Below are 21,886 nucleotides of genomic sequence, written 5' to 3'. Positions count from 1 at the left end.
GTAGTTGTCCGACTAAGTATCTGAGCCTAACTTGAGTGTTTATGTGATATCCTGTTTCGCTCATATACACTCCTTCCGATAATTCTCTATACTCGTCAAATATATCTGCCTGTTCTTTTTGTCTTCGATGCCTATCATGAATGTGTGCACCTTGGTGTGCTTGGATGTGGATTAGCCTTTGGATGGCTTCTTGCTGTTGATCTTGCTTTTGGTTTATTAGATTGAAAGCTTCTCCCCACTGTTTTCCTTGTTCTAGCTGCTGTTCCATCACTTGCCTTTGCCACTCACTTTGCTGACTCCTCCAGTTGGAAGATGATTCCTCTTGGTAGCTCATCATCTGTAGTTGAAGCTCTTTTTGTGCCCCTTAATTTTTCATATATTGCCTAGATAGGTTATCTATGGCTTCTTGTAGTTGATGCATGTTTAAAGTGGTTGGGGCTTGTTCCTCCTGGTTTTGTCCTTCTGTAACTTGATGAGCATCTCTTTTTCTTGATCTTCATTGAGGTAGAGGGGTTGCAACAGCATGCATCCGTCGAACTATAATTGGAATGCCCACCTTTATCCATTCAGGGTCTGCCTCTTCAAACACTACCCCAGCCTTTGCACATAAACAGAATATGGTGCTTGGATAGCCTAACTTTCCTCCAGAATCACTCTTCTCAGCAGCTTTTTGAATCCCTTGAGCTATGAGTTCAAGAACCTTGATTTCTCCCCCTTTCATTATACATTGCACCATTGTTGCTCTCTTAAGGTTCACTTCTGAATTGTTCCCGGCAGGGAGGATGCTTCTCCTCACGATTTCGAACCAACCCTTGGCCTCTGGAAGAAGATCTCCTCTCTTTATAAATCTGGGTTTTCTATTGGGATCTCTGTCCCAATCTGCTCCTTGTACACAAATGTCCTTCACAATTTGGTCATAATTGGGACTGTTGTCCATTCTTGATTGGTAGCTCTCTTCTTCAAAGGGTATGGTTCGCAACTTAAGTACCCTCATAATGCTCATGGGACCAAAATCTATCATCACTCTTCTCACGAAACTCGTATAGGAGTCATCTTGCTTATCATACCTGACTGCATTAATGTAAAACTCCCTCACCATGGTTGTGCTTACTTTGGTGACTGGATCAGTGAGGAGCTCCCATCTTCTCTTCTCTACTTTCTCTATGATTTCTGGACACTCAGTCCTCCTCACTTGAAAACCTAGCTCATATATAATTTCTTTATCCACCATCCACCCATATTGTAGTGCATGGTGGAAGCTTCTGAACTTCTTCTCGTCGAAGGGTCGTTGTTCCATAGGCTCCTTCCATTTTCTTCTTTTAGAACTCGATAATGCCATAAGTGGTGGTGGCGGTTCACAGGATGAGGTTTATGAGAGTGTGTATGAGTCTTTGGTGGAGGATAGAGTGTATGGTGTGTATTTGAAGGTGACAACTTGGGATGGAAAGGTGTTGGGTGAAAGGGTTTATATAGGAGAGTGGTGAGTGATTGAAGAGTGTAGATCAATGGTACGGTTTTGATAGTGGACGGTTGGGGTTTGGCACAAATTAAGCACAAGGATCATCATATTTATGAATTGATTGCTTCGGTCTTCAAGATGATCCTTTCTCATCCTTGCATGGCAACATTTTCCAAGGAATTCTCCTTGAAGACAAGTGTATAGTCCTTCTTAATGAAGTGGCTAAACCTCCTTCCATTGGTTGTTCCATCAATCTACTCCAATCCCTCCTTTTTCATTTCCTGTAAAGTATGAAAAAAAATATAGCTACCGTAAAAAAAAAAACTTTTTTTATATGATATGATCTTCATGAAAACAAAAGGACTGACTCGTTTATTGTCCATATATGCAACATAGGTGACACCAAACTTAGTTTGTGATCATGTGGTGTCAAAGGTTTGAACAAAACTCTAAATTCAACTTGACATGGGTTATGTTCATGCCATTTTGATGTGCTTTGAACACCAAACTTGTTGTTCACTATGTGTTGCATATAAGGATTCCACTAAGTATTGTCAAAATTGGCTTGAAATTCATGATCTTACTTTATTAATTAACACTAAAGAAGTTAAAAGAAAGGATGAGAATCATGGGTTACCTCCCATGAACGCTTCTTTAACGTCATTAGCTTGACGGTTGACCCTTGTTAGGGTGGTTGGTAGTGCTTCAAATCTTCCCCTCTTGCAGTGTATCTATCTCCAGTGGCCTTGTTGAGAAGCTCCACATGTTCCAAGGATAGAATTTTGTTGATGGTGTACACTTGGGGCAGTTGAGATAGAATGGTGGGAAGGTGAGGTGGGATGATTGGATAGTGACCAGAGATCACTTCATCTCCTAGGGAGAAATCCTCTGTAGGGATCTTCTTGTTTCTCCAACTCCTGGGTACTTTCTTCCTTGTTTCCCTTGATTCTGGCTTTCTTTTTATAGACTCCTTCTCTAGGAATTCCTTGTTACTAGCTTTGCATGCTCTGGTGGGCTCAACTCCCCTTGAGATACCTTTGAATGTGGTTCTTCCTGAATACATGGCTTTCCAACCAGTGGGGTTTCCAATTGTGTTGTTTGTGCTTCACTGCTTGTTTCTTGCATCAGTGCTTCATTATGCTCTTCTCTTGATTCTTTGTTTTCTTGACTTGCTTCTTGCAATGATTTGAAGACATTGAAGGTGAGTTGTTCATCATGTATCCTTAAGATTAGCTCTCCCCGTTCCACATCTATAAGTGCCCTAGTAGTGGCTAAGAATGGCCTCCCTAAGATGATTGGATGGAGATGACTTTCTTCCATCTCCAGAATAACAAAATCTGTGGGAAGATAGTAGCTCTCAACCTTCACCAGCACATTTTCAACTACTCCTATTGCCTGTTTTTGAGTTTTGTCAGCCAATTTGATAATTACATCAGTAGGAGATAGTTCATTGATTTGGAGCTTCTTCATGAGGGAGAGGGGCATTAAATTAATGCTTGCTCCCAAGTCACAAAGCCCTTTGTCAATCTTTGTTTCGCCTATAGCACAAGGGATGTGAAAGCTCCCTGGGTCTTTTCTTTTTATAGGTAGCTGTGGTTGAATGAGAGCATTACACTCCTTGTTCATCAGTATTGTTTGCCCACCTTTCAATGAACTCTTTCTGGTCAGTAGCTCCTTTATATACTTAATGTATGAAGGCATCTGTTGGAGAGCTTTAATGAATGGTATGTTTACATGAAGAGATGCAAACATATCAAGGAACTTTGAGTATATTCTTCTTGCTTTACCACCTTTGAGTCTTTAGAGAAAAGGTGCATATGGGTTCAGACCCTCTTTTTTTAGCTTCTCCTCCTGTGGAGGGTTGGGTTCCTGATTTCTCTCCTTATGCTTATCCTCTGGACTATCTTGAAGATGTTTTGCTTGTGTGACTGCTTCCTCCACACTCACTTCATCACTAGTGGTGATCACCTTGCATTCTTCCCATCTTACTTTCTTAGCTTCTCCTCCGGGGTTCTTTTCTGTGTCACTTGGGAAGCTGTCAGTGGACTTAGGAATTTGCTGGGATAGATATTCTACTTGGGACTCCAACCTCTTGATGGTGTCTCCTTGGTTCTTGATGTTGATTCGCTCCTCAACCTTGAATGCTCTATTGTCCTGGACTTCCTTACATAAACCTTCAAGTAAGGTTTCAATTCTAGAGAGTCTATCTTCAGGGTATGATGGTGGGTTTGGGTTATAAGAATGAGGATGGTCATGCTGGTTTGGATATGGTTGTTGAGGAGTGTGGTTAGGTGGTTATTGATATGCTCTTTGTGATGAATGTTGGTAGCCAGCATGGGTGTTAGGATTGTGGTTTTGATGTCTCTAGTCTTGGCCTTGGTCTTGTTGGTTTCCCCACCCAAAGTTAGGGTGGTTCTTCCATCTTGGGTTATAAGTTTTGGAGTATGGGTCATGGTTTTGCCTTGGTGAATTGCCAACATAGTTGGCTTGCTCCCATCTACCTCCTTCCTCTGTGTTTACTCCCTCTTGGGTTGATAGTTATGTGGTGATTGCTGCAACTTGGTTCTTCTCCATTTGTTTTGTAAGGTCAGCTAGTTGCTTGGCAATCATCTTGTTATGAGCTAGTAGTGCATCAACATGGTTCAGTTCCATTACACCTCGAGTGTTGCTCCTCTCAGAAGCATAGAAATAGTCATTCTTAGCTACAGTCTCAATGACATCTATGGCCTCTTCGATGGTCTTCTTCTTGTTCAAAGATCCTACGGATGAGTGGTCCACTGCCTTCTTTAATTCATATGAGAGTCCCTCATAGAAAATATGCAGCTGTACCCATTCATTGAACATGTCCGGTGGGCACCTCCTTGTCAAGTCCTTAAACCTCTCTCACGCTTCGTAGAGAGTCTCACCATCTTGTTGTCTGAAAGTTTGTACCTCAGCTCTCAGCCTATTGATCCTTTGAGGAGGATAGAATCTTGCCAAGAATTTGTTCACCACATCTTCCCATGCTGTCAAACACTCCTTTGGGAATGACTCCAACCATTTAGACGCCTTGTCCCTGAGTGAGAAAGGGAACATGAGCAATCTGTAAATATTTGGGTGAACGCCATTAGACTTCACAGTGTCACATATTCTTAGAAAGGTGGTTAGATGTTGGTTTGGGTCTTCTTGGGCACTTTCTTCGAATGAGCAGTTGTTCTGAACAAGGGTGATAAGCTGGGGCTTTAGCTCAAAGTTATTAGCATGTATGGTTGGCTTTTGGATACTACTTCCACAGTTGCCTGGGTCTGGGTTGATGTAAGATCCCAGAACCCTTCTTCCTGGCTCAGCATGGTTCACATGGCCATTTCTGCCATGGTTATGAGCTTCTCCTTCATGGTGGTTATCCATGTTTTCCTCTATGGTTGGTTCAAAGAATTCCTCCTCTTCCTCTGCTCTAATAACTCGTTTTCTCCTTGCTTCTCTCCTTTTTCTAAAGAGGGTCCTCTCAGGTTCAGAATCAAAGGGTGTTGAAGCTCTGCTTCTTCTCCCTGTCATACAACCAACACAGCACACAGCAAGAGAGAAATTGCAGAAAGTATAGTTGTTAAAGTGGTTGTTAGTGTGAGTGATGCAAATTGTCAAACAGTTAGTGGGTTAGTGAACATAATTGTAAATAACACGGGAAAATAAACGGGTAGATGGGGAAGGCGAAGAGATAACTGCAACTGAAAGTAAATAGCTGAATGAAATAAACAAAAGAAAAATAAATGCTCAATCTAGTGATCTTCCAACTTAATCACTGTTGATTCAAAACCAATCCCCGGCAACGGCGCCATAAACTTGATGCATGGAAACTTGTCTCTCAACAATTTTCCCTCGGCAAGTATACCGAATTATCGTCAAGTAAAAACTCACAATAGAGTGATGTCGAATCCCACAGGGATTGATTGGTCAAGCAATTTTAATTGGAAGAGTGCTCTAGTTGAGCTAAGCAGAAAATGGATATAGAATTGCAGAAAATTAAATGGTGGGAAGTTAAATGACAGAAAATAAAGTGCAGAATCTTAAATGGGCAATTGGGGTGATTAGCATAAAAGTAAATAACAGAAAGTAAAGAGAATGGGTAAGATCAGAAATGGGGAATTGGGGTGATTAGCATAAAAGTAAATAACAAAAAGTAAAGAGAATGGGTAAGATCAGAAATGGGGAATTCATTGGGTTCAGGAGGTGTTGCATTCTCCGGATCAAGTTCATTCTCATCTCTTCCTCAATCAATGCATTCATTGATCTCCTTGGCAATCTTAAGTGATTGGATCCCAATTCCTTGGCAATCCAATCTCTCTAAACTTGAACAATTGCCCAATTCTTTGATTTAATTGCTCATGAGAAGAGATGAAGTATGGTCACTGATTATACCACATGTATTTCCAAATCAAAGTGTTGGTAAGGTTATATGTCACTATACCCATCCAAACCCCAATTTGGTCCAACATGAGAAAGCATTTCTAGCATGATCTCCTCATCCCTTTTACAAGGCTCTGAGGAGATCCAATTATGGAGAGTTTCTTTCCCAAGATAACAAACCAGTTAGATGAAGATCGAAAGCTTTCTAGTAAAATCAAGAGAAAAGAAAGAAGAAGAAAAATGAAAACCATAATTGATCCATCAAATTACAACAGAGCTCCCTAACCCAATAAAAGGGGTTTAGTTGTTCATAGCTCTGGAAAATGGAAATGAAGAAGAAGAAGAAGAAAAATACATTCTAACTCTAGAAGTTGTAGAAAAGTAAAATATACAGAGTGTAGTTTTCTCCAATATGCTAGCCTCTTTTCTAGTTCAAAACTACTCCTATATATACTACTCTTCTTGGTCTTCTAGTCAATTCTGCAAGTCTTGGATATGGGCCTTTAATCTTAAGTTGAAGCAGTTAGAGATCTTCAGTGGGCTCAGCTTTATTTGCAGAGAAAAAGTGATGTAAGCATGGACTTTGGCTTGGGGCGTTAGTGGCGTTAACGCTGAGTGACATATTGGGTTCGAGAACATTAGTGGCAATCATTTTTTTCACTAACGTTCCCACCACATGGCCCACGTTAACTCCTACGTTAGTGGCACTAACGTGGCCACTAACGTTGCCTTATAAACCTTCGCAAGCGTTATCGGGACTCACCTTTCCCAATAACATTGCCTTGTACCCTTAGCCCCCACGTTAGAGTCCACGTTAACTAAGTTAATGTGGCTCTTAACGTGGTTATGCCTCATCTTCGCAAGCGTTATTGGGACTCACCTTTCCCAATAACGTTGCCTTATGCCCCTAGTCCTTACGTTAGAGTCCACGTTAACTAAGTTAACGTGGCTCTTAACGTGGTTATGAATGCCATCCCAACGTTAGTGACAAAGGTGAGTGTCACTAACGTTGGCTCCTCAATCTTAACTCCACGTTAACTTTCACCTTAGTGGTCTTAACGTGACCACTAACGTGGGCAATGCAAGCTTGATCCAACGTTAGTGACAAAGGTGAGTGTCACTAACGTTGGCATTGTTCCTCTCTTCCACGTTAGAGTCCACGTTAACTAAGTTAACGTGGCTCTTAATGTGGTTCATTGCCATATCTTGGAGCATTAGTGGTGATCACAATTACCACTAACGTTGGAGTCTTCTTTGTCTCCACGTTAACTACCACGTTAACGTAGTTAACGTGGCAATTAACGTTGCTCATGATGGCTTCGAGGGTGTTACTGGTGTTCACTTTTCTCATTAACGCTGCAAGCTTGTCCCTATTCCACGTTAGTTCCTACGTTAACTAGGTTAACGTGGATACTAACGTGGTTTTTCCTTGCTTCCTTTGTCCTGAAATTACACAAATAAAGTGCATCAAAGTTCTAATCCAAGTCATGAAATCATGCATTATCCAATTTAACATTCAATCCTTGCATAATTCTCATGAAATAATGTAAAATTCACAATATTTGTCTAAATCAAGATGTAAGTGTTCTTTTATCCAAAACTTGCTTATTTCCTAAGAAAATGCATAAAACTACCCTAAAACAGTAAAGAAAAGGTCAGTGAAACTGGCCTAGATGCCCTGGCTTCAATTTACTACTAATTCCTAAATGTTTATGCTATTTACTTGTTGTATGTAACTTTGTGCCCTGTGTTTCTGTGTGTTGTTCTTTTCATTCTCACGACAACTTAGAGACAAAGATCTTAGGTCCCCCTCTTTACCTTGCTGAGAACTCTATGTTCTCATCCTTCTTTTCTTTCTTTTTCCCCCTCCTCAGATGGGATTGGCAGAGGAGTCCTTTGAGTTTCAGATTTCTGTACCTCACCCACGTTTCAATCCTGGCGTGCTGTACGTGTTCACTCTAGCTGGAGACCATTCCGAAGATTGACCTAGTTGACTTTTACCCCTGTTAAAGATCATTAGTAATAGTTTCTCTTACTTTAGTAGTTCTTTTTAAAGGGATAGGATCTTTCAGTAGAGCAGTTCTAGCTTAGGGAACCCGTGTGAGGGTTGGGACTGTCTTTCTTTTTTCTCTATGACTATGTATATAACTTGGAGCAGTACTTGGTCTTTTGATGGATGACATGTATCTCCAAGTTTAACTCATAAGTATATTTGTGAATATATATATATATATATATATATATATATATATATATATTATATATTTTCTGCTACCAAGTTTTTATTTGATATATAACTTTAAGTATTAACCTTGTGATCAACTAAATAATTTTTCATGATAAATAAGTTAATTATGTTGAATCGATAAAGGCTTATATTAACATTTGCTTATGAAATCTGAGTCTAGAGCCAAGTAGGTCCTTACGACAACCTAAACTATTGACATTGGTCATGACGTGTCAAAAGTTGGGGTGTTACACACACACACCAACTTGTGCGCATGCACACTAGCCAGTTTTGCTGGTATTTTGCAAACTCTACAATTTCATATTTTTATTCCAGTTTTCAATTGTGCATAACTTTTTCTACAAAATTATTTTTCTCCATTCTTAAATGGTTTTAAAGCTCTCATCATAATCTTTAATTCAAGGTAATTGTTTAATTTCAAGCTTTGAGCGTCAAGTTATGACCCGTCAAAGTTGGTCAAAAATATGTTTTTACCAAAACTTCACTTAAGTGTCAATTTCACCAATTTTCTATCAATTCATTTTAAAACCACCCCAAACCATTCCTCAACACTCGTTTAACAAGTCTCAATCATTTTCTACCATTCAAAGGCTAATCAACCAGTTTCTAACATAATCAATCATTTCCAATATTATCCTACCAACAATCAAAACCAACAATCAATTACCGAACAAATTCTCATCATTCCAACAACAAATCACACATGGAAAATGCTACCAACTTACCATAACTTATTAAATAGTGGATATCTCACCCTATCACGGCCTGGCCTAATTTATCATTTCATAGCCATTCGTAGGCGATCAAACTCAATTCAAACCATACATACGTATAACACTTCTCCAGGCTCATTTGCATTAAAATCATACCATCATTATTCAAACCATCATCCAACTAATTATCAATAATTTCACACTAATTCATCAATCATTCACAACAACAATTATTTCTATTCAATCTTAACCTAGGGGCATTTAACCTAGATTTTTACATAATTTTACAAAGTGCCTACCTGAAACCAAAAGACATACTTATTGACGGCTGTTTCTAACCTTTGAATTTTCTCTCATTTCAATCCCGAGCTTTAACTATCACAATCGAGCCTCAAATGGTCCTCCTCTAAATTCCCACCAATCAAGTCAACCTCCCAATTTGTAAATCATCTAAGCATACAAGTCACCCCATTTCATTTAATTTTATCAAAATCTCAATGATTTACACTAGGCATATAATTAGGAAAAATAAAAAGAAAAAGAGTTCTCTTACCTTATATCATAGGTTCATGGGTCAAAATTCTGCTATAAATGGTGGTTAAGCTTCTCCTAAACATCAAAACCATACTTCCTTAACACCACAACTACCAAAACACGAATTCAGTGGGAAAATAGAAAATGGGAAGGATTTTGAAATTTCTTACCACAATAGTTAGCTAGAATTGAAGAGAGAGTCGACACGAATGTATAGCCGCAAACGGATCATCGATCAAAGTGAAATGAAGGATTATAGGTCATGGGCTTTGGGCTTTGGGCCCAATTGAAGGCCCAATTTAATTTATAGCCCGTTTGTCCCCACCTAAGGCCAAACCTTTAATATAAGTGTTCAGGTTTTCGTTCTAAATACTTTTATTGTTATTTTTACAGTTTTAATTTTTCCACACGTGGTACTAGACGGATTTAAGCTGGTACAGCTAACTTTAATGTCAGTATGCGCTTTTCGCAATTAATTATATTTTTTGCACGCGAACTTATTTTTCATTTATCTAGGTTTTATAACTTCAATTCTGTATGTTAGCCGGAAAAGAGTTTTCCCCGTTGAACTCTAGAGGATCGTTCGATACGACCAAAGTATAGATCCTAACACATTTGCCCACAACCATTTGGTTTTGTTTAGTCTTTTTTCAGTCCTTTTAGTATTACTTTGTTGGCTGCTTCGACCTGCCCGTTAGTTTAGGGGTGTTCCATTGAGCTGAATCTTTGAAAAATGCTGAGGCACTCTAGAAATACCTTGAATATATTTTTAGCAAATTGGAACCTATTATCCAATATTACAACTTAAGGATTAGTTTTCAACCAGGTCCTAGTGCTTGCAAATTTTTAGAGAAAATCTACTTGTGCATTCTTCTCTCGAGGTATGTGCTGGATTACGACTTTGTCAAACTTAGCAAGTAGCTCTTTTACTTTGGAGAGGTACTATTGTAGTAAGGGATCCCGTGTTTGGTAATCCCCATTAATCTGGGAGTTAACCATTTGAGAGTCGCTAAATATTTTAAGGACTTTTATTCCAACTTCTTTTGCCAAAGTTAATGCTATTAGTAAGCTCTTGTATTCCGCTTGGTTATTTGAAATTAAAAACTTGTAATGAATCCATTACTCAATCAATACTTCGTCCTAGTTTTCTAAGATAACCACTGCCCCCTCGATGGTTGGTAGTGGACGATTCGTCAATGTGGAGCTTTCACGATTCTCGATTGCTGCCTGTTTGGGTCATTTCAGCGATAAAGTCCACCATTGCTTGGGCTTTGATTGTGCTTTCGGATTCAAAGTGGATCTCATATTGGGACAATTTGATAGCCTGGTGCGCGAAATTGTGAACAATACTTTTTCACAACTCAAATAATCCCCGGTAATGGCTCCAAGAACTTGGTGGCTCAATACCATGGCATTACACAACTTCGCACAACTAACCAGCAAGTGCACTGGGTCGTCCAAGTAATAAACCTTACGTGAGTAAGGGTCGATCCCACGGAGATTGTTAGTATTGAAGCAAGCTATGGTCATCTTGTAAATCTTAGTCAGGCAAACTCAGATGTATATGGTGATGAACGAAAATAACATAAAAGATAAGGATAGAGATACTTATGTATATCATTGGTGTAAGAGCTTCAGACAAGTGTATGAAGATGCCTTCCCTTCCGTCTCTCTGCTTTCCTAATGCCTTCATCCAATCCTTTCTTACTCCTTTCCATGGCAAGCTCGTGTAAGGTTTCACTGTTGTCAGCAGCTACCTCCCATCCGCGCAGTGAAAGCTAATGCACACACTCTGTCACAGTGCTGCCAATCACCGGTTTGGTTCCCTCCCCTACCGGAATAGAATAACTCTTTTGCGTCTGTCACTAACGCCCAGTAGGTTACAGGTTTGAAGCACGTCACAGTCATTCAATCATTGAATCCTACTCAGAATACCACAGACAAGGTTAGACCTTCCGGATTCTCTTGAATGCTGCCATCAGTTCTTGCCTATACCACGAAGACTCTGATCTCACGGAATGGTTGGCTCGTTTGTCAGGCGAGCACTCGGTTGTCAGGCGATCAACCATGCATCATGCAATCAGGAATCCAAGAGATATTCACTAAGCCTCAGATGCTTGTAGAACAAGAATGGTTGTCAGTCACCTTGTTCATGGGCGAGAATGGTGATGGGCGTCAATCATCACCTTCATCATGTTGAAGAACAAGTGATATCTTGGATAAAGAACAAGCGGAATTGAATGGAAGAACAATAGTAATTGCATTAATACTCGAGGTACAGCAGAGCTCCACACCTTAATCTATGGTGTGTAGAAACTCCACCGTTGAAAATACATAAGCATAAGGTCTAGGCATGGCCGAATGGCCAGCCTCCCAATGATCTAAGATAGCATAAAACTCAAAGATAGCTACCAAGATGTCCCTAATACAATAGTAAAAGGTCCTACTTATAGAAAACTAGTACATAGATGAGTAAATGACATAAAAATCCACTTCCGGGCCCACTTGGTGTGTGCTTGGGCTGAGCAATGAAGCTTTTTTCGTGTAGAGACTCTCCTTGGAGTTAAACGCCAGCTTTAGTGCCAGTTTGGGCGTTTAACTCCCAATTAGGTGCCAGTTCCGGCGTTTAACGCTGGAATTTCTTGAGGTGACTTTGAACGCCGGTTTGGGCCATCAAATCTTGGGCAAAGTATGGACTATTATATATTTCTGGAAAGCCCAGGATGTCTACTTTCCAACGCCGTTGAGAGCGCGCCAATTGGGCTTCTGTAGCTCCAGAAAATCCGCTTCGAGTGTAGGGAGGTCAGAATCCAACAGCATCTGCAGTCCTTTTGAGTCTCTGGATCAGATTTTTGCTCAGGTCCCTCAATTTCAGCCAGAAAATACCTGAAATCACAGAAAAACACACAAACTCATAGTAAAGTCCAGAAAAGTGAAATTTAATTAAAAACTAATAAAAATATAATAAAAACTAACTAAATCATATCAAAAACATACTAAAAACAATGCCAAAAAGTATACAAATCATCCGCTCATCATAGCCCAAGAGAGCATCTATCAAGCTAAATCCATTTTTTGGAGTATTTGACTGATTGATTGATCCATTCAAATTATGATTAGATGACTCTAAAAGTATTGCCGGAGTCATCTGGATGAAGTAAAGGAGGGCGTAGGATAGCTTCTCAAAGTGGGTGTATTATGTTTTTGTGTTATAAAACACTTTGCTCAAGAAGTATGCTGGCAATTTGGTTCTTAATTCGGCTTTCCAAACCAAAGTTGTTGCCATGGCTTCTTTGGTTATGGACAGGTACAAGTAGAGACAGGTCGGGGTTTTAAGAAAATGGGTGGTTTTGCCAGTATTTTCTTGAAGTGTTGAAAAGCATCTCTGTATTCAGGTTTACATTGAAATTCCATCTCTTTCTTGATAGGTTTGAAGAAAGAGAGTGGCCTTTGTGCAAATATGCTAAAGAACTGTGATAACACCATCAAATGGCTTGTTAGCCTCTGCACATCCTTTAAACTTGCCAGGCTGGTCATCTTAATGATGGCTTGGCATTCATCTAGGTTGGTCTCAACTCCCTTTTGGCTAATCATAAATCCTAAGAATTTTTCTTGCATCCATTCTGAATGCGTACTTGGCCAGATTCAGTCGCATATGGTGCTTCCGTAGGATTCCGAATATGGCTTTTAGGTCGTCGAATCACTCGTCATCCTTTTCTGATTTGGCAAACATGTCATTCATGTATACTTTGAGCTTCATCCCTAAGAGATCTTTGAATTTTTTTGAGAGCCATTGATATACAGCTCCCACATTTTTCAGCCCGAAAGTGTTACTATGTAATAGTAAGCGTCTTCCGGAGTGATGAAAGCTGTTTTTTGCTCGTTGGGCTTGTGCATAGGGATTAGGTTATATCCCGAGTATGGATCCATAAAGCTAAGATACTAATGACTTAACAATGCGTCCACCAAACCATCATTATTTGGTTGGGAGAAGGCATCCTTTGGACATGCTTTATTTAAGTCCAAGTAGTCGATGCACATCCGCCATTTTCAATTTGCCTTTTTTACTAGGACTACATTGGCCATCCAGGTCATGTAAGGTACTTTTCAGAGAAATCCAAATTCTAGAAGGCCTGTGACTTGCTTTTGGACTTCTTTTTTCCTTTTGCCAAACATTTTTCTATCTTTTTTGTGCAACTGGTTTAGCCTTCAGATCCAGTTATAATCGGTGTGACATCAAGGTCAGATCTATCCGCAGCATGTCAGCTAATGTGAATGCAAATAGATCCCTGTTCGTCTTAAGGAGCTCTATAAGTTGCCTTTTAGGATGATGGGGAGGTTTCGGTTGACAAAGGTGAATTCTTGCATTCTTTTTCCAAATTGGAGTTTTTTCATGTCGCCCTCCGGCTTCAGCCTTGGTTGTTCATCCTACCGTGCATATAGGTTAACTAGGAATATTCCAACAATATCTCGAGAGCGTTTCTAGAATGCTATGCTTGTGTTGTTGAATTCATGACCAGAAACTTGTTGAATATGATCGTGGAAAGGTCGTTAATTATTTTACGCCCAAATTTGATATTGTAGACCATTGAGTCTTGAAGCACAACAAACTCAGAAATCACGATTTTCTTTTGCACTCCAGATCCCGTTGTGATCAGTAAAATCACCGAGCCATGAAATTTAATGAAATTGTCTCCGAGGCATGTTACATCGGTTAACTGGCTTTGCAAGTTTGCATTTCACAGGCCTAACCTATCAAATGCTTCTCATAAAATGATATTGGAGTCCACTCTCATGTTATTCAGGATGTGTTTAACTATCCTGTTCTAACTCTTGCTGAGATGACGAATGGGGCGTCTTCATCTGATGTGTCATTTCAACAGTCTTCGGGATTGAAGTTAATCACTAGCATTCTGGTTGGGGGTTTTCTTTTTCTTAGGGCGACGTCCAAAATCTGAAGGTCTTCTTTTAATACTAATTTGGATTTCTCGTGGGCATTTTTACCCGTGATGACATTTACTACTACTGTTAGTTCTCCTATTGGGCCCTCCCGGGATATGGTCTTGATTCCTCGCGGGTTTCATCCTTCTTGTTCTGGTGATCTTTCTCTTTTTGTGTCTTTGGGAAGCTTGCCATCTCTGATGGCCTATTCTAATGTATTCTTGAGGTCGAAGCAATCTTGACTTTTGTGCCTATAACCTTTGTAGAAATCGCAATATAGGCTTTTGTTACCTCTCGTGCACTCTTTTAGTTGTCTGGGCAATAGAGGGACTCCTCTTTCTGCGATTTGTTGATATACTTCTGCGATAGGAGCCGACAATGGGGTATAGTTTATGAACTTTTGACTTGGGGTGGTCGACCTGGGGCAAAGGGCTTTATGTGCTCTTTGTGCACTTCTTTGTGTAGCTAGCTTGGGTTGTTCTGAGGTGCCATATTGTTGCGTTGCCATTTATTAGCATTCACGATTTGGCTAACCTTTTCATCATTGATGTATTTCTGAGCTATGCTCTGAATTTCTTGCATTGTCTAGACTGGTTTTGTCATCAAATGCTTCCTTTCATCAACCTGTTGGTCAAACAGAGACTTGCGCTCGAATCTGTCAATCCGTCGATTTCTAGGCATTCATTGTTGAATCTGTCTAAGTATCTTCTTGTTGACTCATCGAGTCATTGGGTGATTCCTAGCAAGTTGATTGGGTGCTTAGCTTTGGCAATCTGTATGGTGAATTATGCTAAAAACATTTTTGATATGTTGTTAAAGCATGTGATCAAGACTTTTGGTAACGCGTTAAACCATTTGATGGCTACTCTGGATGGGGTTATCGGGAAAGCGCAACACCAGACAACGTCCGTGCTCCTTCGAGATTCATCCTTGCCTCAAATGTGGTTATGTGTTCTTGAGGATCCTTGGTGCCATCATATTTCATTTCAATCAGTTTGTCAAAGTTTTTCGACAGTCTAACTTTCAGAATTTTTCCGGTGAAGGGGCTGCTCCCATCACTGCATGCTCATTCCTATTTCGTTTGGGGTCCCTCTGAGATTTTTTATTATTACCGTTTCGAGTTTAGGATTTAGGGTTTTTGGTTTCTCAGGAAGAGTTTCAATCTTTTCGTCTTTCATGGCGTTTGTTTAGAGATCATACTCTCGGGTGTTTTTGGAATGCTATCTGTGAGACCCCCTCGCTTGTGTGTTCTGGCTAATAGTGCTCATTGGTGGCAATTCTTCCTTTCATAGTTTGGAATCGATGTCGAAGATCTTGGATTATGTGGTTCGTGTTCTCGCCTTGGCCGCCAAATGACTTGCTGCCATTTGACCATCGTTCATCTTCATATGATTGTTGTCTCGGTTGCGCAAACTTTTGTGTGGATCATACTAGCTACCCTTCCATGGCCCCGCGGCCCGTTCTTTTCGGTTCTTGATTTGGGTGTGTTGATTTAGGTTTTGGTGGTGGTTTGATTTTGGGTGGGTCAAGGTAGGCTTTTCGGAGTCGCCGACCATGTAGCCTAAAATCAACAAATGATGCCAATGTTCAACCGGGTCCAAAGGATTACCTGATCTGTTGATGGATGGTTGACGGGGACCTATTCAGCCAGGCGAGTAGGTTAAACAAATTTTGGAAACAACGTATAGGTAATACATACAATAACACTGCAATGCCCAAATTAGAGAAGTAAGAGATCGGTATTCTAAATTAGAGTTGTTCATACCTAAGAGGAGCAGTGGGCTTCCAGTTTTATAGAATGTATAAACTTATCTTTCTCATATGCAGTTACAAATACGAGTTATAACTTGGTATCATATGTTACAGCTCGGTTTTTATGAGCTATAACTCAACCAAATAATGCTTCAATCGTAACCGCCGACCAAACGGTACAATGATTGGATACATTACCAATACCCTCCAAATCGGCATAAATGCTCGAACCGTAACTGACTAAGAGCTCACCATACAAAAGCAAGGTAAAGTATCTTCTTCGGACAAGTTTTCAATACACAATACTGACTTAAGCATTGGAGTGTTGGTGCACGAAATTGTGATCATCAATGGCGCCATCAACATGGCACGCTCAATTGCAATCTCAACTCTTTATCACAACTTCGCACAACTAACCAGCAAGTGCACTGGGTCATCCAAGTAATAAACCTTACGCGAGTAAGGGTCGATCCCACGGAGATTGTTGGTATGAAGCAAGCTATGGTCATCTTGTAAATCTCAGTCAGGCGGATTCAAATGGTTATGGAGGATTAATGACTAAAAGATGAATAAAACATAAAATAAAGATAGAGATACTTATGTAGTTCATTGGTGAGAATTTCAGATAAGCGTATGGAGATGCTTTGTCCCTTCCGTCTCTCTGCTTTCCTACTGTCTTCATCCAATCCTTCTTACTCCTTTCCATGGCAAGCTGTATGTTGGGCATCACCGTTGTCAATGGCTACAGTCCCGTCCTCTCAGTGAAAATGTTCAACGCGCTCTGTCACAGCACGGCTATTCAGCTGTCGGTTCTCGATCATGTCGGAATAGAATCCAGTGATTCTTTTGCGTCGGTCACTAACGCCCCACAATCGCGAGTTTGAAGCTCGTCACAGTCATTCAATCCTTGAATCCTACTCAGAATACCACAGACAAGGTTTAGACCTTCCGGATTCTCTTGAATGCCGCCATCAATTCTAGCTTATACCACGAAGATTCTGATTAAGGAATCCAAGAGATATTCACTCAATCTAAGGTAGAACGGATGTGGTTGTCAGGCACACGTTCATAGGTGAGAATGATGATGAGTGTCACGGATCATCACATTCATTAAGTTGAGGAACAAGTGATATCGTGGAACAAGAATAAGTTGAATTGAATAGAAGAACAATAGTAATTGCATTGATACTCGAGGTACAGCAGAGCTCCACACCTTAATCTATGGTGTGTAGAAACTCCACCGTTGAAAATACATAAGTGATAATGGTGATCATTGGCTTCGGCCCCAGAGAGGGAACCAGAAGAACCAAGATGAAAATACAACAGCAAAAGGTCCTATTTGTAGAGAACTAGTAACTTAGGGTTTATAAAGATGAGTAAATGTCATAAAAATCCACTTCCGGGCCCACTTTGGTGTGTGCTTGGACTGAGCATTGAAGCTTTCATGTGTAGAGACTTTTCTTGGAGTTAAACGCCAGCTTTTGTGCCAGTTTAGGCGTTTAACTCCCATTATTGTGCCAGTTCCGGCGTTAAACGCCAGAATTCTTGAGCTGACTTGGAACGCCTATTTGGGCCATCAAATCTCAGGCAAAGTATGGACTATTATACATTGCTGGAAAGCCTAGGATGTCTACTTACCAACCCTAAAAACAATGCCAAAAAGCGTATAAATTATCCGCTCATCAAGTGCCTTTGCGGGTACACTCCTCCCCTCTTCATTGCTTACAACCTCACGCCTCCTCAAAGGAAAAGCTCGGATTAGAAGGATTGACAATTCAGCCTCCAAGGAGATAGCTCAGCAATCTTTCATCATGAGAGCCGGCTTGTTCCCCAAGCAAGAACAATTGGCGCCCACCGTGGGACCAGGAAGATAGATCTTTTCTCTTTTAGTCCCATTACCTTCACCTGTATCCATGGCTAATGTACCACCTCCTTCCCTATCCGAACTCATTCGAATGGTACCCGAGCTACAACAGGCCAACCAGTGTATGGCGGAAGAGAATCAGAGAATGGCTGCCCAAATCGCCAGATTGAACAATGCCCGGATCAAAAATAACAATGCTCGTCAACCACAACTAGAGGACGAGGAACACCACTCTAACCCCTTGATGCACCACTATTTCGTGGTACATCTTGTGCTTAATTGAGTGGATTTTATCCACTAATCTCACACTTATTCATGTAAATTGCTACATTTTCCTTCCTTATTCTTTGATATATGTGAAAACATGTTTCTTAGACCTTAAAACTATTAATTTTAATTATCCTTTATCACTATTTGATGCCGTAATCCGTGTGTTAAGTATTTTCAGGCTTTATAGGACAGGAATGGCTTAGAGGACAGAAAGGAAACATGCAAAAGTGGAAGGAATGCGCGAAAATGAAGTTTTGAAGAAAATGGCAACGACGCAAACGCATGGACGACGCGGACGCGTGCCAAGCGCAAAACACCAGGAACGCGTACGCGTGACTGACGCGTACAGGTGACAAGGAAAAAAATGCCAAACAACGCATACGCATGACTGACGCATACGCATGACATGTGTGATCTGTAGAATTAACAAAAATCGTTGGGGGCAATTTCGGGCCAGTTTTTGACCCAGTTTTTGGCTCAGAAAACACATATTAGAGGCTACAAAGTGGGGGAATCAAGAAAAAAATTCATACACTACTGTTTACTCACAATTTTATGTTTTAGATGTAGTTTGTAGAGAGAGAGGCTCTCTCCTCTCTCTAGGTTTTAGGATTTAGGATTTCTCTCAGTTTCAGATCTATTTTCTTCTCAGATTCCATGTTCAATGTTCCTTTAATTTAGGATTCTTATATATTCATTTATTCCATAGTACTTTTCCATTTAAATTTATTATTTGTTTAATTGCTCCTAATTTAATTCCAACTTACATAGATATGAAAATTGCATCCATGTTAGTAGAGTAGATTTTCAACTTGATTTTGGAGTTGATTAGTAGGAGACCCTTGAGTTGGAAGACTCAAGAGTTAAATTGTAATTGGAAGTTGTTGGCTGGCTCTCTAATTACTAACGCTAATCCTTTCCAAGGGAGAGGATTAGGACTGGTGAATAGAAGTTGGTTCTCAACTTGACTTTTTCTTATTCGGTAAGGGTTAACTAAGTAATAACAACAACCTTTTACTATTACTCTTGAGAGATTCCAACAAGGATAGAACTTCCGATTAATCTTCTCCTAGTCAAGGCTTTTTATTGTTATTAATTATTTTCTTTGCAATTTTCTCTTCTTATTTCTCAATCTAAAACCCCAATTCACATGATTTGCATAACCAATAATAAGAACACCTTCCTGCAATTCCTTGAGAGACGACCCGAGGTTTAAAGACTTCGGTTATCAATTTTATTAGGGGTTTGTTACTTGTAACAACCAAAACTTTTGCACGAAGGGATTTTTGTTGGTCTAGAAGCTATACTTGCAACGTGGATTTATTTGTGAATTTCTAGACCGCGCAAAAATCCTCTCATCACCCCTCTCATGTTTCTAAAACTATTCGGGTTGAGCTGTGAAATGAGGAAGCCTGACAATTCTGTGGGACCATTTACACCAGATATGATGAACTTCAAACTACCACAAAGATTCACCTTAGCAATGACCCTCACCCCTTATGACGAGCTCGGAGACCCAAAGAAGTTCCTCAAGAAATTCCGATCAATAATGATCATTAACGTTGCATCTGATCCTATTTATGTCATTGTTTTCTGAATTATTTAGATGGTCCTGCACTTGACTGGCTTTTTGCTTTGCCTGCAAGTTCTATCTCGTGATTTCAGGATCTAGCCAAACTATTTGAAGATTATTTCGCTAGATCTGCAATTTATCTGCATGATTCAGATTATCTGAATACAATCAAGCAGAAACAGAATGAGAGCTTGAAAGACTATATGACTAGCTTCACGAAGGTCGCAATAAGCATACCAGACCTCCACCCCGAGGTCCATCTGCATGCCATCAAGAGCGGACTTCGGCCAGAAAATTTCCAAGAGACCATTGCGGTAGCCAAGCCAAAAACCCTTGCCGAGTTTCGTGAAAAGGCTAAGGGACAAATTGATATCGAGGAGCTTAGACAAGCTCGGAAGTCCGACAAAGCATACTACCGAGACGACGATAAGACGCAAAATAGTAAGAGAAAATTCAAAATAACCCCTCGATTTTATTCTTACATGCAGTTCAATACGAAGCGAGAGGACATAATCAAAGAGATTCTGAACCCAAAATTGATCAAGCCACCAAGGAACGCCGGTACGTATCAAGATACCAAGAATGTGGACAAATCCAAATATTGCGCTTTTCACCAGAAGCATGGCCACACCACTGACGAATGTGTAGTGGCAAAAGACCTCTTATAACGGCTAGCTCGGCAATGTCACCTTGACAAATACATAGGAGGTCACATACAGAGGCGTACACCATCTTCCACAAGCAATACTTCGTCCGAACAACAAAACCGAGGAAAGGAGAAGGCATCCTCAAGCGAATATGAACAATCTCGAGGTATAATCAATTGTATCTCAGGAGGATATGCCAGTGGAGGATCATCAAACTCGGCCAGAAAACGATCTTTCTGAGCAATATATTCGGTGGATGGACTATAGTATGAACCCCAAATTGTGCCCCAATTTCCACAAATGACATTTACACGAGCTGATTTCGATTGCAATATCCAAAATATGGATGACCATGTGGTCATCTCTCTTTTTTATTCCACCTTTCAAAAGATGAAGCTCAGCGACAACATCCTCTAACCAATGCGTGGAGACTTGGTCGGCTTCTCAGGTGAACGAGTCCCCATATTGGGATCAGTGTGGTTGCATTTTGCATTCCAGACAGACTTTGAGAGATCAAATTGACTTGTTGAGTCAATATTTTATTATGAGCCAGAATGCCATTCAGAGTATCAATCTCAAGAACGCCTTTCTTCTGACTTGTCCCATTGTTCACAGGATTCCTTTCAGAAGTGTACATGAATTGGTTATTTGCAACCATTTCAATTAGCTCTTGAGCTTCTGTAGGCGTCTTCTTCAGGTGAAGAGATCCTCCAGCAGAGCTATCCAAAGATATCTTGGATAGTTCAAAGAGACCATCATAGAAAATACCTATGATGCTCCATTCAGAAAGCATGTCAGATGGACATTTTCTGATTAATTGTTTGTATCTTTCCCAAGCTTCATAGAGGGATTCTCCATCCTTCTGTCTGAAGGTTTGGACTTCCACTCTAAGCTTACTCAATTTTTGAGGTGGAAAGAACTTTGCCAAGAAGGCATTGACTAGCTTTTCCCATGAGTCCAGGCTTTCTTTAGGTTGTGAGTCCAACCATATCCTAGCTCTGTCTCTTACAGCAAAAGGGAATAGCATAAGTCTGTAGACCTCAGGGTCAACCCCATTAGTCTTGACAGTGTCACAGATTTGCAAGAATTCAACTAAGAACTGATGAGGATCTTCCAATGGAAGTCCATGGAACTTGCAATTCTGTTGCATTAGAGAAACTAATTGAGGCTTAAGCTCAAAGTTGTTTGCTCCAATGGCAGGGATAGAGATGCTTCTCCCATAGAAATCGGGAGTAGGTGCAGTAAAGTCACCCAGCACCTTCCTTGCATTGTTGGCATTGTTGTTGTTTTCGGCTGCCATGGGTTCTTCTTCTTTGAAGAATTCGGTCAGGTCCTCAATAGAGAGTTGTGCCTTAGCTTCTCTTAGCTTTCGCTTCAAGGTCCTTTCAGGTTCAGGGTCAGCTTCAACAAGAATGCCTTTGTCTTTGTTCCTGCTCATATGAAAGAGAAGAGAACAAGAAAATATGGAATCCTCTATGTCACAGTATAGAGATTCCTTGAGG

General features: G+C 40.3%; 1 protein-coding gene and 1 non-coding gene across 2 annotated transcripts; one reads left to right on the top strand and one right to left on the bottom strand.

Moving 5' to 3' along the window:
* Positions 1 to 2,434: 2,434 nt before the first annotated feature.
* LOC130949992 (uncharacterized) lies at positions 2,435 to 3,085 on the bottom strand. The gene has a single exon (XM_057878568.1). It carries the CDS (start codon positions 3,083 to 3,085, stop codon positions 2,435 to 2,437), a length of 651 nt encoding a protein of 216 aa, XP_057734551.1.
* An 18,090-nt stretch (positions 3,086 to 21,175) lies between these two features.
* Positions 21,176 to 21,279, top strand: LOC130952228 (small nucleolar RNA R71). Its single transcript, XR_009074409.1, has one exon. It is a non-coding gene; the product is annotated as a small nucleolar RNA R71 (small nucleolar RNA).
* The last annotated feature ends 607 nt before the right edge of the window (positions 21,280 to 21,886 follow it).

The sequence above is a fragment of the Arachis stenosperma genome, chromosome 9 (genome assembly GCF_014773155.1).
Source record: "Arachis stenosperma cultivar V10309 chromosome 9, arast.V10309.gnm1.PFL2, whole genome shotgun sequence".
NCBI lineage: Eukaryota > Viridiplantae > Streptophyta > Magnoliopsida > Fabales > Fabaceae > Arachis > Arachis stenosperma.
The sequence above is the reverse complement of the archived record's forward strand: the minus strand, read 5'-3'. Positions and strand labels throughout refer to the sequence as shown.

Excerpts from the sequence above, each read along its gene's own strand:
- LOC130949992 (XM_057878568.1), bottom strand. The coding sequence starts at position 3,085 with ATGAACAAGGAGTGTAATGCTCTCATTCAACCACAGCTACCTATAAAA.